Consider the following 15,006-nt stretch of genomic DNA (forward strand, 5'->3'; position numbering starts at 1 on the left):
GTTTGAACTGGTTAAACCTACCATATTTGTTGTAATGAGCGCTTAAAAATTTGTAACCAAGGAGAGCTGGGAATGCTTATTACTTAACCAAAATATAGGTTGTGGACAATTAAAGTCAACCATATTTTTACTATTTCGGTACTCATGGAACATTAATCTGTTACTTTGAACATGCCCTTCAACATTTGAGAGTATCTTACACTCCGTGCAAGATCACAAGTTGTACATAATTTTACTTTCATTTTGTAAACAATGTTATGATCATGTTATTATTAAGTGTGTGTTTTAATCCATTTGTGATGTTTTGATTATAGGCAGATGTGATTCTGTCTGTGGTGGGACCCTGTGTATTTGAAGGCACATTCTTCAGTTCTGCTCATCACCTTCAGATCCGTAAAGAATATGTTTTGTATGGAGAAGACAGCTCCAAGGTTAGACATTGGATGTTTATATGTAAGAGGAGAGGTCCCTGGTTCCACTCCCAGACTGGGATTGGAACCAGGGACCTTCTGAACACTATCTACAATGTAGATGTTCTACTGCTTGAGCTTATACTTGGTTGCCAATGATGTGATCAACAAAATTATGCTACCCTCCGAGCTCCCTCCTTTCTCAAATTCCTCACCCGCGAAGACATAAAATACCCTTATCATACAACCATTGCAGGTATTTAGTTATGATTTCGAAACAGCTATATAAAGAAGACAAGAAAATGTAGCAGCCAGGCCCGGGCTTAAACCTGGGACCTCCACACACTAGAACTGGATGCCCTTCTGCTTGAGAACCTTATCGCCAATGAACATCCCATGCAGTCTAATAATAATGCTGATACATATATTTACTACAAATAAAACTGAAGTTTGATTAAAAAAGATTATAGAAGTTGAATTTATAAAAAATGTCAAAGTTTTCTATACTTTTAGCAAAGAATTGTGTGTATCTAACATGACCCATAACCCATTTTATCCAGGGTGTGACAGAATTTGTACAGATCATTGAAGTTGAAATAAATGAGATGTACACATCCAAACGGCACCAGATCTTGGGTGTGGATGTGTTTGTAAGTGATGGGACAGGAGCAGGAGGTCATCAAGAGTTCTGGGAGCCCGACAGGATTTCTCAGGAACAGGTCACAAGCTTTTAAATGGCTCTTTATTAAGAAGCAGATTTCCGAAATCATTCTTATTTTTACAATCTGATGATAACAGATCACTCACTAATGTTTGAACTGAATAATTTTAAAAGTAATGTATTCTTTTGTAAATAAAAATAGTCAGTTGTCATTTGAACCTGTAATGATTTGTAATTTGCTCCTTATTTCTTTATTATAGGAGATGTTTGAGAAACATCTGACAGACACTGTGCAGGGCAACAAGTTCATCAAGATTGAGGTAATTCTGGCCACAGAGCCTCGTCATATTCTTGATCTGGACATAGTTTCCAACTCTGTATCTAATGACTGATATCTATAAATGCTGTGTGGGACGTGCTTGTTTTGTGCCTGTGGCGCCAGTCTTCAGTGAGATAGCACTATAAAAAGGATAAGAGTTCCACTAGTACTATAATAAAGAGACACAACACAAAAATACTGCAGTTTCCTATTGTATATGTATGCATGCACTTCACACACATCATGCTGCATCCACGAGAGGCTGCTCTTCATTATAACCATCAAATACATGTAGCTGTTAATTGAATGTTGATTTAATCAATCTATTACCAATCTAGATGTGTCTTTGTCAATAGAATTATTGAAAATTGAATCTAATGTTGAATTAACCATGTCATTTTATGGATATTATCTGTGTGCTGACAATTTATCAGGTGTATTTGTCCTGACATATCATAAAATACTTGACAGAGGGTTTTAAAGAATTCATTCCTTTATCTTTAACAGCAAAAAATAAACTTGTTGAATTATTTGTCATGCTTATAAGAGCCATACAAGGGTGAATTCTAGCTACAAGTATGATATTTCTATGTATTTTTTTTTTGTCTGATGGAGATGACAGGGTCAGGATGACCTATAGTCATCGTGATTTGTCCGTCCGCCGTGCGCCGTCCGCTGTCCGCCGTGCGCCGTCCGTCGTGCGTAAACTTTTTCCTTTAAAACGCTACTCCTCCTTAACCGCTAAGCGGATTTCAACCAAATTTTGTTTGAAACATCATTGGCCAAGGACATTCATATTTTATATAAATGAGCCTGGTCCGACTCCTAGGGGCTGATGGGGTGGGGCCCCAAAAGGGCAAATTTTCTTAATTTTAGCTTTACAATCCTACTCCTCCTTCATCCTTGGATGGATTTCATCCATATTTGGTGTGAAACATCATTGGGGACGGACTATCATATTTTATATAAATGAGCCTGGTCCGACCCCTAGGGGCTGAGATGTGGGGCCCCCAAAGGGCAAATTTTCTGAATTTTAGCTTTAAAATCCTACTCCTCCTTCATCCTTGGATGGATTTCATCCATATTTGGTGAGAAACATCATTGGGGACGGACAATCATATTTTATATAAATGAGCCTGGTCCGACCCCTAGGGGTTGAGATGTGGGGCCCCCAAAGGACAAATTTTCTTAATTTTAGCTTTTAAATCCTACTCCTCCTTCATCCTTGGATGGATTTCATCCATATTTGTTGTGAAACATCATTGGGGAAACACAATTATATTTTATATAAATGAGTCAGGTCCGACCCCTAGGGGCTGAGGGGTTGGGCCCCAAAAGGGCAAATTTTCTTAATTTTAGCTGGCCCACATCCTGTTTTCAGGTTTCGGTCTCCGATCTCAATGAAAATTGGTCTATAAGGGTTTTAATTGATGCTGAACAACATGCAAACATTTTCGTAAAGATTTTGGTATTCCAAGATGGCCGCTGGCCCACTTCCTGTTTTAAGGTTTCAGTCTCCGATCTCAATGAAAATTGGTCTATAGGGGTTTTAATTAATGCCGAACAACATGCAAACATTTTCGTAAAGATTTTGGTATTCCAAGATGGCCGCTGGCCCACTTCCTGTTTTCAGTCTCCGATCTCAATGAAATTTGTCTATAGGGGTTTTAATTGATTCAGAAGGGGGAACTTTAGGTAAGGACAATCATATTTTATAAAGGATCGAGGTAAGACCCATGGGGATAGTACGACGGAGGTCCAAAATGGGAGCTTTGCTGAAATTTGGCTTTAAAATCTGACTCCGCCTTATATTAATCCTTGAATGGGTTACAACCATATATGGATGAAGGGCTACCAAGTTCAACAAATGAGTTGACATTTACCTATTTCAGAAACTTATATATTCAACTAAGGAGTTCCTTGTATTGTTTATATTAATCATTAACCAATACTTTATACTGTGACTTTGTTGTTTTGTGCCATGAGTCAGATGACCGTTAAGGCCCATGGGCCTCTTGTATTTTTTTTTTGTCTGATGGAGATGACAGTGTACCCATCGTACTAGTCATCAAAATTTTATGTGATATATTCACTGGTTGTTTACTGACTGTTGTTGCAAAAATGATGGTTGTTTAAATATATTTTAAATTGAAACTACTTTCTGTTATGACTATATTTGACTTATTTTTGCAGTGCGTTTTCCTGCTAGATCCACACTACCCAAAGTACATCCGGGGTCAAATCCAGTACGGCCTCAACTTTGTCACTATTGATGAGAAGAAAGGGGAGGAAAGGTATTTATGGGGTCAAGGTCATAGATCCCTAATGTCACAAGGTCATAGACTCAGATATTTATAGTATCTAGCTGGCTTTATTGTCACAAGAATTCTTTGGATTATGGTAATTATTTTCAAGGTGAAATAGTTTACCTACATCTAAGGATTTGTTTTTACCATAGTTAAAACATTCTTGATCCTCCAGGGGTTACTATCACTGTTGTTATATCTGGAATATTTCATAAAGAACTGAAGGCTCTGTGGTCGACACTAGATGATACAGGTTGTTGGGTCCTTTAAAGACTGTGGTCGGCTGTGTGGCTTTTAAGTTGGGCATTGCTGTTTCAGAATCTATAATCTTCAAAGGAAGTTCTCCTGAACTGTTTTCAGAACTGCCATGAAATATTCCAGGGATGGATATACAGAACAATAGTGATAGTAACCCCTGAGGAGTAGTCAATATCTGATATAGATCTGCAGTCAACCTGCCTTAGCTACCTCTGTAGTGTAAAGACCTGCTTAATAAGACTACTTTAATTTTCTTAGAGTCACAAATGTTCATTTGCTACACAATTTGACTTGTTGCTTATTTTTGTACTATGACCCAAAGGGTCAGGATGACCTATTGTCGTCATGCACCGTCCGTCGTCGTGCGCCGTCCGCCGTCCGCCGTCCGTAAACTTTTCATTCAAACGACTTCTTCTCAATAACCGGAAGGCCCAGGGTACTCATATTTGGCCTGTAGGTTGCTTGGATGGAGGGCTACCAAGTTTATTCAAATGAATGACCTTGACCTTCATTCAAGGTCACAGGGGTCAAAAAGGCTAAAATCTTTAAATGACTTCTTCTCAAGAACCAGACGGCCCAGGGTACTGATATTTGGCCTGTAGGATGCTGGGATGAAGGGCTACCAAGTTTGTTCAAATAAATGACCTTGACCTTCATTCAAGGTCACAGGGGTCAAATAGGCTAAAATCCTTTAAACAACTTCTTGTGAATAACTAAGAGGCCTAGAGACCTGATATTAGGCCTGTGGCATGCTGGGATGAAGGGCTACCAAGTTTGTTCAAATGAATGACCTTGACCTTCATTCAAGGTCATGGGGGTCAAAAAGGCTAAAATCTTTAAACAACTTCTTTTCAAGACCCAGAAGGCACATGGTACTGATATTGGGCCTGTAGCATGCTGGGATGAAGGGCTACCAAGTTTGTTCAAATGAATGACCTTGACCTTCATTCAAGGTCACGGGGGTCAAATAGGCTAAAATCTTTAAATGACTTCTTCTCAAGAACTAGAAGGCCAAGGGTACTTGATATTGGGCATGTAGCATGCTTCGATGGAGGGTTATCAAGTTTATTCAAATGAATGACCTTGATCTTCATTCAAGGTCACAGGGGTCAGATAGGCTAAAATCTTTAAATGACTTCTTCTCAAGAACCAGAAGGCCCAGGGTACTGATATTGAGCATGTAGCATGCTGGGATGAAGGGCTACCAAGTTTATTCAAATGAACTACCTTGACCTTCAATCAAGGTTGCAGAGGTCAAAAAGGCTAAAATCTTTAAACGACTAAGTTGTATTGTACTAATAGTCAATTGACCGTTAAGGCCCATGGGCCTCTTGTTTTTGTACTATGACATATCCTATACCAAGTTTGACGATTTGATACTGGGTACCTGTAAGAAGAGCTAGACATAAAATGGTTTATAATGTATTGGATGTTGTCAGATTCCATAATACTTGCTATTTATAACCTCATACAGTGGTTTTGAGATACCAAAACAATGTTAGTAAAATACAATTTACCCCCGGTAAGTCCCACCTTCTGGTGATTGTGACATCAATTTTGTGATGTCTTAATTACTGGAAAGTGGGACTAACCGGCCGTAAAATGAATTGCACTTCACACTTACGGCGTTTTGGGATCTCGAAACCTCCATATTGAAAATCAAAATTCATTATAGTTATAACCTTTCTTGTTGTGATGTGTGACTTATTAAAAACATTAAACAAATTAGAAAGAAATATAACTGATCCAGTGTTGCATACTAAGAGTAGCTAGGATATGTATAATTATGTATCTAATACTAAAACTCAAGCTTCTTTTAACCAATCAAATGCAAAGTTCATTCATGCATCCTCTTTGTACTATAAAACATCAGCTTGCTTTTCAAGCCAAATTATCAAATTTAAGGTCAAGGTCACTTGCTAAAAATAGAATATATACGTTGCCATGCTATACATTGAATACAAATCCGATGCAGATAAATGCAATAATTCAATTTCTCCTGGGCTGATCAAACTCAAACTATATCCAAATCTCTCCCCTCTTATCATTCTCCAAACTTCTTGTAATCCGGAATCCATAGGATGAAGATCAAGTCACTGTTGCTGTAAATAAGGAAAACAATTTTAGTATGATAGTTTTCATGTGATATTACTGATGCAGGCAGCACATTTCTTGGAGTTTTTGTTTTTTTAAATGGATTTTAATAAATATAAATATTGATTTATTGTTGTTGTAATCTTTGTTTGACAGTTGCAGTTGGAGTGTTGTGGCAACCTAATTACTGATACAAGCTTAAACTAACACGGTAATGATTTCATAATATACCAATAATTTCAATTTGTGTCTATAATATCATACACTAATTAGGCCATATCATTTCAAAGATTGTATACTCGAAACTTTTCAGACTGTACATTTAACCCGTTAAACAAAGGATTTCTTTTCTGAAATTTAGTAGGACTGACCAGAATATGATGGAGATGTACATGCCCTTTCAATATTTTCCGAACGATTTGGTTGCTATGGCAGCCTATTAGTGGACAACGGACAGACATGTGGATGGACACAATGACTTAGTGACTGACTGACTTAATGAATAATTGAATGAATACATTTTTGAATAATAAATAAATAAATGAATTTGTTGAATGAATAATAAGATGGGAATATGTGTGTAATCTACATGGAAACAAAATACTTCCACCTTTTCTAGAGTTATGTCCCTTTATTACAAAACGACTAAATGGCTACTCCTTAAAACTACTGAAGGGATTGCAATGTGGCATTAATCCTTATACAGTGTAGATATGTGTAACTGGCATGTTTATTTGGGGATACAAGTTGGCCAAGGCCTACTGGACAGGAGTTCTAGTAAGGTTCATCTCTATTATAGAAAATTGGCATAGTATGATAATCATCTTTGTCTGATAATGTGTTTTAACTGTCACTTGATATTGCTACAGCTAAGTTCATGTGGGTAACGTATTTGGAAATTGCAATTGCAGTGTAACAAGTTTCTGTGAGTTTCCAATGGCCACTTTACATGAGGCTGTGTTCCTGAAGCGAAGTCATGCTGAAGCGTACATGGCGCTATATATGACCTGGTTAGCATCTCATCAAAAGGACCAGAACACCCGAGATCAGTTGTTCTGTAAGTATGGCAGCTTGTGCCAGGCTTATACTAATAGCATTATATACACATGGTTGTAATTTTATGTTGGAGTAAAACAGGGTTACTCTAAACCATCTTACATGTATATTTGCAACGACTTAATTTTGCATTTTATACGTAACAACTATTTCATGAGGACTAAAGTTAACTTTTGTGGCCGCTTTAGTTCTGCTTTACCTATACACTATTTGAAACATGGTTATTGCCCGCGAAATATGTGAAATTATATCACACAAGAAAATAAGTTGGCTAACAATATAAGGAATCCCTGGGGACTAAGGAAGTCACTCTTTATTAACTTCTTTATGCATTAATGAATTAATTGTGAGTATATTGTGATATATAACGATGTCTTACTTTATATTTTCATACAAAACAAAATTATAAATAAATGTACCACTTATTTTCTGTAGAGCCCAGGGAGTTTACAAATATTCACAAAGGGGGTGCTTATTAGGGAGTTAAAATATAAGTTAATTGGAGACCAAAATTTTCTCAAAAAAAAAAGGCAGTCATGCATATTTTAACTCATTTCATACTTCAGGCACATTAATCTGTCACAGTGAATACTTTCCTTTGTGACACTTTACGTTGTGATCCACATGTAAAAGACTCGCAAGTTCACAGTTGTATTTTTTTTTTAAATATTGTTAAATACACGGGATGAGGGGCTTTTATACAATTTCAGCTCCTTCTCCAGAAGAGGGTAGGGGCTCTTATAGGAGGAGGGGTGCTAAATTCCGGCAAATATAGTATCTGTATCTAATTAGTGGATTTCAATTAATACAGAAATGTGTCAAAAATAATAAATTTTAGTGAAATATGCACAATTTTCAGAAATGTCTAAAAAAAATCCATTACAATTTACAACTACACCAGTACCACTGTTTTTTATGAGTTATAAGCATCAAAGTTGTAAAATTTCATGAAATCCGTCAGATGAAGAGTGTTTATATACATATATTTACAGTTTGCACTGACATGGACTCAATAACCATGCTTTCTAGTATTATCATTATCAGTGTATAATGTTAGCACAACACGCGCAGCGATTCGATTGTTATGTGAATAGTCGATGGCGTAGCTACGTGGGATCATGACCCCACTTTTGGCGGGAACGTATGAATGACTCGTTTCCAATCAGCTGTTCAATCAAATTCGTTGACGATGACGGGAGAGAGAAAAATATGTGTATTTTAATAAAAAAATATGCAACTGCCACCGTAATTAATAATATTCATTTACTTGAAAAACTGTAAATATAAGGAATAGATGTTTATTTTGTTGAGGTTATGAGGGTATAATGATAATGGAGCCCGTGTAAATTTAATGGAGCCCGGCTTCGCCGGGGTTACATAATTTACACGTGCTCCATTATCATTATACCCCCATAACCTCAACTAAATAAACATCTATTCCTTAAGTAATTTCAAATCCTCCATATTAGGGGAGGGGTGCTAATTACGGCAAATATGGTATCTATATCAGCTAGCTTATTGCATATCAATTAATACGGAATTGTTTGAAATGTCATAATTTTTAGTGAAACATACTCAATTTTCAGAAATATCTTAAAAATTCATTACAACAACTTACAACTGTATGACTGGTTTTTTTCCCCTCAGTTGTTAAGGGAAAGGACGAGACTGAGGACAAGGAGGAGACCTTGGTACTAGAGGACCTTGACACAGCTAGAGAACACATATTTGACAGGTTTGAGGCTGTAAAACCTAAACAGGTGAAGATTGATGGGTTTACAGGAGCTCGAGACATTCAGGACAGTCCATATGCTTCTCATATTATCACCCCTCTTAGGTTAGTAGGTATACAGTTGTTTTTTTCATTTTTTGGCTAGTTCATTTGCCTTTCACGTTTTTCAAGTTTTTGATTATGTTCTTCAGTCAGAGGTAGAAAGGCCTGGGATCATATTAAATCAGGTTGAAACAAAAATACATATTTGTTGAAAAAAGATATTCAAAAGTTAACATCGTTTGGAAAAATTTTTTGATATGATATAATTGTCATTTTTCTTAATACCACAATCAATATCTAGATTCTATAATTTTAGTAAATTATGTACAAAAGGTGCAATTTAAAACATATCAGTGAATAAACTGGACTTGTTGCGAACAAGTTTTATGTTCTACTGCAGTTTGTATGGTGAGGATGATCCTTGTATGATTTCATAGCTAGGACATTAATTGATCATGTATGTAATACTATGTATTCTTATAGACATATGTGGAATTTTCATTAAAATTTCATTTTCTGGAATGTGTTTGGAAAACTTTTGATCAGCAAAAATGTAACCATCCATGTACAATAATTCAAGAAAGACAACACAATGTGTAATGTTCCAATAACATGGTTCAATAATTATAGAGGCAAAAGAAATTAATGTTTATGGAAACCTGTCACTGATTACTAGGTCTATGCTGGAGATGAGAGCGGCCTCCGAGAGCGTGAAGACAGCTACAACTCTAGATGCTTGTTACACCTCCATTCTCCTGCTGTTGCTAAAGAACAGGTAGTTATGGCAACTGTTTGATAAGACATGTGTCTTAATGCTGGTAGCAGGTATCAGTTACTCACACCCGCTATTAATAAAAAAAATATATAAAACAAAAAATAAGAAAATGATGTTCTTTCATTGTTTACAGGGTTAAGGTTGAAAAAAATATAAATATAACTTGGTTTACCAGTAGTTAAATTGCTTGGGAATTAAACAATGAGGATATCTGGTAAGAGTTTCAAGGTTCTAAGTGTTCAGTTTTAGATTGATCTCTAACCGATTTCTGGTGATCGATTATGATCAACATTAATGATCATTTTCATAAACAGGAGGTATAATAAGTATGACACAATTTAATAGCTTGTTCTGATACTGTGATGATGTAGCATGTTTACCTAACTTTGTAGACTGTGGCATAAATAGGTATACAATGTACTTAGGCATGGATGTCAGTAAGTTTTAATTTCATCGGGGTATGAAAGAAATTTTGTTTGCAAACTGTGTGAATCTGTGTAGCAGATTTTCACTTATAGACGTTAATTTATTTTTCATACTACTGGACAAAATAACATTTAAATGTTTAAATCCATTGATTCTCAAAGGGATTATTCAAAATCAATACTCCGCGACAGTGACTCTATTTTGATGTCATGATAGCTTTTCTTTGCACCCTTCTTGACTTTTTTCTTTATAGAAGTATGAAGAAAAAGATTTGACCAATCAGAAAGTCAGATTTAGTATGATAACAAAGAAAAATTTATTATTGTACAATTTTTGTATCTATGTTATGTCATTATTTCTTTCTCCATTTACTGAGATTTTCCATGCTTTGTAGAAACACAAATGACAAGAAGTTGGAGATGGAGATCTATCGCTTTATACATGGGACAGCAGGCCGTGTGTATGACTTAATGGAACAGAACAAGAGTGTACGATACATAATCAAAGGCTTTGCTAATGTAAGATACTCATCCCTTCTGAAAAATACTAAAAAAACTTTCAAAGTCGGTTTGATCAAGATTAAACTTTTAATTTATCAATTATTATTAATATATTTGTATTTGAAAACATAGAAACAGTGAAAAGCTTGTTTGTGACCAAAAAAATATATCAAAGTAAAATGTTCTGTATGTTTCTGCCGTAAAAGTATACACAAAGAAAAATATTTTTCTTCAGCTTTGAAAATTATTATCAAAATCTTAGACACTTGATATATACATATTAGCCCTGAATAGTCATGGCTATTTTAATTCTTCAATGTGTATATATTCACTCCTTATAATAAGGCTAAGCCAGACAGTAACATTGTTCCTGATTCAAAATTTAGATGTTATCTGATTTAAACTAAAATTTTACCAATTGGGAAGCCAAATGTAGTGAAAAAACTTTTAAAAAGTCTAATTGACATGTTAATCAAATGTCTTGTAAACAAAAAAAAGAATTTGAGGATACTCACTAAAATTTGCTTAATTATACCCATAATAATATGTAAAACAGTGATTAATATACCTGATATTGGGAAAATACTCAAAATTTTTGGCAAATTTTCCTTCTTAAATTCTGTATTTGGAGAAAATCATGTGATATCGGGAAAATACAGTAGCACAATTGCTCATGGAGAAGAGGGTATTTAGCCCAAAATAAGACACTGACAAATATTAAGAAAAGCTGTTGCACAACTAATGCTATCTAAATTGATTTCCTTGCAGACAAAAGAAGTAGGTGTGATACGAGAGCACCTGACATCATACAGAGATTCCATACTGAGTTTGTTTGATAGTACTCTGTAAGTAAAGGATTCTTTTCTTATTTTTGTCGATGTCTTTCTTTGTTTCTGTCTTTCTTCCCAAAATAGATTATGATTGAAAATAAATTCTGTCTTTCAGGAATGTTCGAAGTAGTGAATACATCACAGCTGGAAGGGCCATGGCAGCACAAGTTGAGGATTTGATTCCAGAAAGGGCAGACATATTTGCTACTGGCCCTCACATAGAAGTGGTGAGATTTATCATCTGACCTTTCATATTAGTATTAAATTAGGATTCCTGTTGTTCCCAGAAAACCTTTTAAATTTACTAGATATGATAATGGCTCTTTTTGGCCCCTGAATCTACCAAATTTCAAATTAAGTATTTAGAAATTAAGATGCCGCGTTTGAAATATTGAATACACCCCTGATAAAAACTTAATGATGTTTTTGTTGACAGAAAGTATGTTTTTGCTATATAACCATGGTAACTTTGCATAAATTATGCAAATTTGAAAATTTTGTCAATTTTGGCATATATTTTGATAGTTTTTCTTTTAAAAGCAATAGAGCGCATTCTAGAACAAACTTTATATTTTAAGAGAATTAGCAGACTCGAAGAATACATCATTTTGAGAAATATAAAGTTTGTTCTAGAATGCGCTCTATGTTAACTAGATGAAAAACTGCATAAAAAATGCCAATTTTTCATGAAATTTTCACATTTTGCATAATTTATGCATAATAAAATGGTTGCCATGGTAACTAGAACTGCTATATTTAAGGATTAACTTGAATAGATTTTTTATGTTATGGAGATATAACACAAAAATCTGAGTGTACTCTAAATAAACCGCGAAGCGGTTTATGATGAGAGTACACTCAGATTTTTGTGTTATATCTCCATAACATCAAAAATCTATTCAAATTAATCCTTATAATTCAATTTACTAAAGATAATCTCTTCAACATTTAAAATTCATTTTGGGACTCTTTTGTCTATGAAATTATTACGCCGTCATCTCAGCCAATCAGAAGCGACGTTACAAACGGCGACGCCATTTTTTCCTTTATGGGCTGATAAAGTAAATTTTTAAGCCAATGAAAATGCTCGTAACAAGCAAAATTGAATTATTACCTTATAGCACTATCAAATATGTCAGGTATGTAGTTAATATTTGAAATGCAAGATTAACATCTTAAAATAACAGATTTTGAAAAATAGCGGATTTGTGGGCCATAAATCACCCTTAACATACCTAGTCCTTTAACGGTTGGTGCCACAACTATATGTGTTGCTTTGGTGCCACAACTGTGTGTGGCAAACTCATTTGCATACAAAAATGATGTATTTCAGCAATATTGCTGCAAATATGTGCCAGAGGCCTTATATTTCTGTAAAGGGAAGTTCTGACAATTTAACAACAATTTTTGGGTCTAAGCTTGTTCCACTCAAGCAAACTTGATGCTATAGGTACCACAGTTTCACTTTGGGTGAAAAAAGTTATGCAAAAAAAACAACTGTTTAGTAGTTAGGGAAAACATATCTGTTGTTACGATATTGATTTTAAAGGTATGGAAAGACAAATCTGGATCTATGATGTTGATTTTATGGGTAAGGAAAGACAACTCTATTACTTTGATGTTGATTTTATGGGTAAGGAAAGACAACTCTATTACTTTGATGTTGATTCATAGTGTAAGGAAAACAATTCATGTATGGAAAAAATGGTTTTAATTGTCAGAAAGAGAAAAAAACAACTGAAATGATTTGGTTATATAAGTGTGAGTGACTAAAAATTCTCTTTATTTGTAGGCACTTCAGACCCTGAGCAGTTTGAACTGGTACTGTCAGGCCCTGTTTATACAAGTAGTGGGAGACACCTTACCCGAGTTACCTGTCCTACAGGTACGTTATATTATCTGTCTAAAGGTATGGAAAGTTATTCTAAAGGTATGAAAGGTTATCTCACCTATCTAAATGTATAAAAGGTTATCTTACCTGTCTTAAAGTATGGAAAGTTATCTTACCTGTATTAAGGTATGGAAAGTTATCCTAAAGGTATGGAAAGTTATCTTACCTGTCTAAATGTATGGAAAGTTATCTTACCTGTATTAAGGTATGGAAAGTTATCCTAAAGGTATGGAAAGTTATCTTACCTGTCTAAATGTTTAAAAGCCCATCTTTCCTGTCTAAAGGTATGAAAGGTTATCTTACCTGTCTAAAGGTATGGAAGCTTATCTTACCTGTCTAAAGGTATGGAAAGTTATCTAACCTGTCTTAAGGTATGGAAAGTTATCCTAAAGGTATGGAAAGTTATCTTACCTGTCTAAATGTTTAAAAGCTCATCTTTCCTGTCTAAAGGTATGAAAGGTTATCTTACCTGTCTAAAGGTATGGAAGCTTATCTTACCTGTCTAAAGGTATGGAAAGTTATCTAACCTGTCTAAAGGTATGGAAAGTTATCCTAAAGGTATGGAAAGTTATCTTACCTGTCTAAAGGTATGGAAAGTTATCCTAAAGGTATGGAAAGTTATCTTACCTGTCTAAAGGTATGGAAAGTTATCTTACCTGTCTAAAGGTATAAAAGGTTATCTCACCTGTCTGAAGGTATGGAAGGTTTTCTCACCTGTCTAAAGGTATGAAAGGTAATCTCACCTGTCTTCATCTGTCTGATCTATTTTGGAACAAATTCACAACATGGCTGACTTTGGCAATAGTTAATTTTACAGTTAAATACAAGTTGTTGCTATTCAAACAGATTTAATTTGTGTGTACTTTCCTTGTACAGTAAAACATGCTTACTTTAAGTTCGTGGTTAAAACATATTAAATTTCATTTCCTGACAAGATTCCTATACAATATCTACAATATGAACTATGCATATAACGAAGTGATTTTGTTGGCCCCTAGAGGCTCATTACAGCTGTGTTTTACTGTGTCTACAAAATATTTTAGAGGGAGAACAAGAAAAAGAGGCGGGGGGGGGGGGGCATTATTTTTTTTTACTGTGTCTACAAAAAAGCAATGGTTTTTTTTTTGTGTATTTTATAGAGTTATCTAGAGAATTTGCGCCTGGAATCCACTGAGAGCACAGCTGTAACCAGGATCCGTCAAAGACCGGATGCTTTGGTGTGTATATCTTTCATAATCATTGGCTTGTATCGAACTTTTTTCATGGGCCATTTGTTATAGAATCTTAGGTAACTGATCATGACATTCGATGATTCGAATAAAAAATTTATCTGTACAGATCAGGTGTTCACCAATGCCCCGCGGCATGCTGTCACACCTGTCTTGCGACGGCCCTTTGCCGGACAATAGGGATTATGACAGCTTGTGTTTCTTGTTTAATATTGTCAAGATAATTAATATCACGGATCAGGCCGATACCAGGTGCTTTGCTTTTGCAAGCTACCTTATTAAATAATTTGTATGGCAAAAATACTGTTTTTTATGTTCGTCGCCGACATTGCTAGCGGTTTGTAGAATTTAAGGAATGGTAAACAGCGAGCCACATAATGTAACTTATATTCAAAAGTGTTAGATTCCAAACATCGGCATAAATAGTGGAGCAAATCCATCATTCTAAATTGAAATATTTTTGTAGGTGTTGTAGCA

The 15,006-nt window shown here is 35.1% G+C and overlaps 1 protein-coding gene across 1 annotated transcript in view; it reads left to right on the forward strand.

The window, feature by feature from the left end:
* Nucleotides 1–15,006, forward strand: part of LOC138331879 (uncharacterized) — a 31,276-nt gene that overhangs the window by 7,150 nt on the left and 9,120 nt on the right. The window contains exons 7-18 of the mRNA XM_069279720.1: nucleotides 315–431; nucleotides 971–1,129; nucleotides 1,332–1,391; nucleotides 3,584–3,684; nucleotides 6,960–7,105; nucleotides 8,752–8,941; nucleotides 9,555–9,653; nucleotides 10,474–10,597; nucleotides 11,348–11,424; nucleotides 11,525–11,636; nucleotides 13,202–13,294; nucleotides 14,440–14,517. Coding sequence (XP_069135821.1) covers nucleotides 315–431; nucleotides 971–1,129; nucleotides 1,332–1,391; nucleotides 3,584–3,684; nucleotides 6,960–7,105; nucleotides 8,752–8,941; nucleotides 9,555–9,653; nucleotides 10,474–10,597; nucleotides 11,348–11,424; nucleotides 11,525–11,636; nucleotides 13,202–13,294; nucleotides 14,440–14,517 — 1,356 coding nt within the window. The remainder of the gene's footprint in view (nucleotides 1–314; nucleotides 432–970; nucleotides 1,130–1,331; nucleotides 1,392–3,583; nucleotides 3,685–6,959; nucleotides 7,106–8,751; nucleotides 8,942–9,554; nucleotides 9,654–10,473; nucleotides 10,598–11,347; nucleotides 11,425–11,524; nucleotides 11,637–13,201; nucleotides 13,295–14,439; nucleotides 14,518–15,006) is intronic.

Source organism: Argopecten irradians, chromosome 9, assembly GCF_041381155.1.
Source record: "Argopecten irradians isolate NY chromosome 9, Ai_NY, whole genome shotgun sequence".
In the NCBI taxonomy this organism is placed as follows: domain Eukaryota; kingdom Metazoa; phylum Mollusca; class Bivalvia; order Pectinida; family Pectinidae; genus Argopecten; species Argopecten irradians.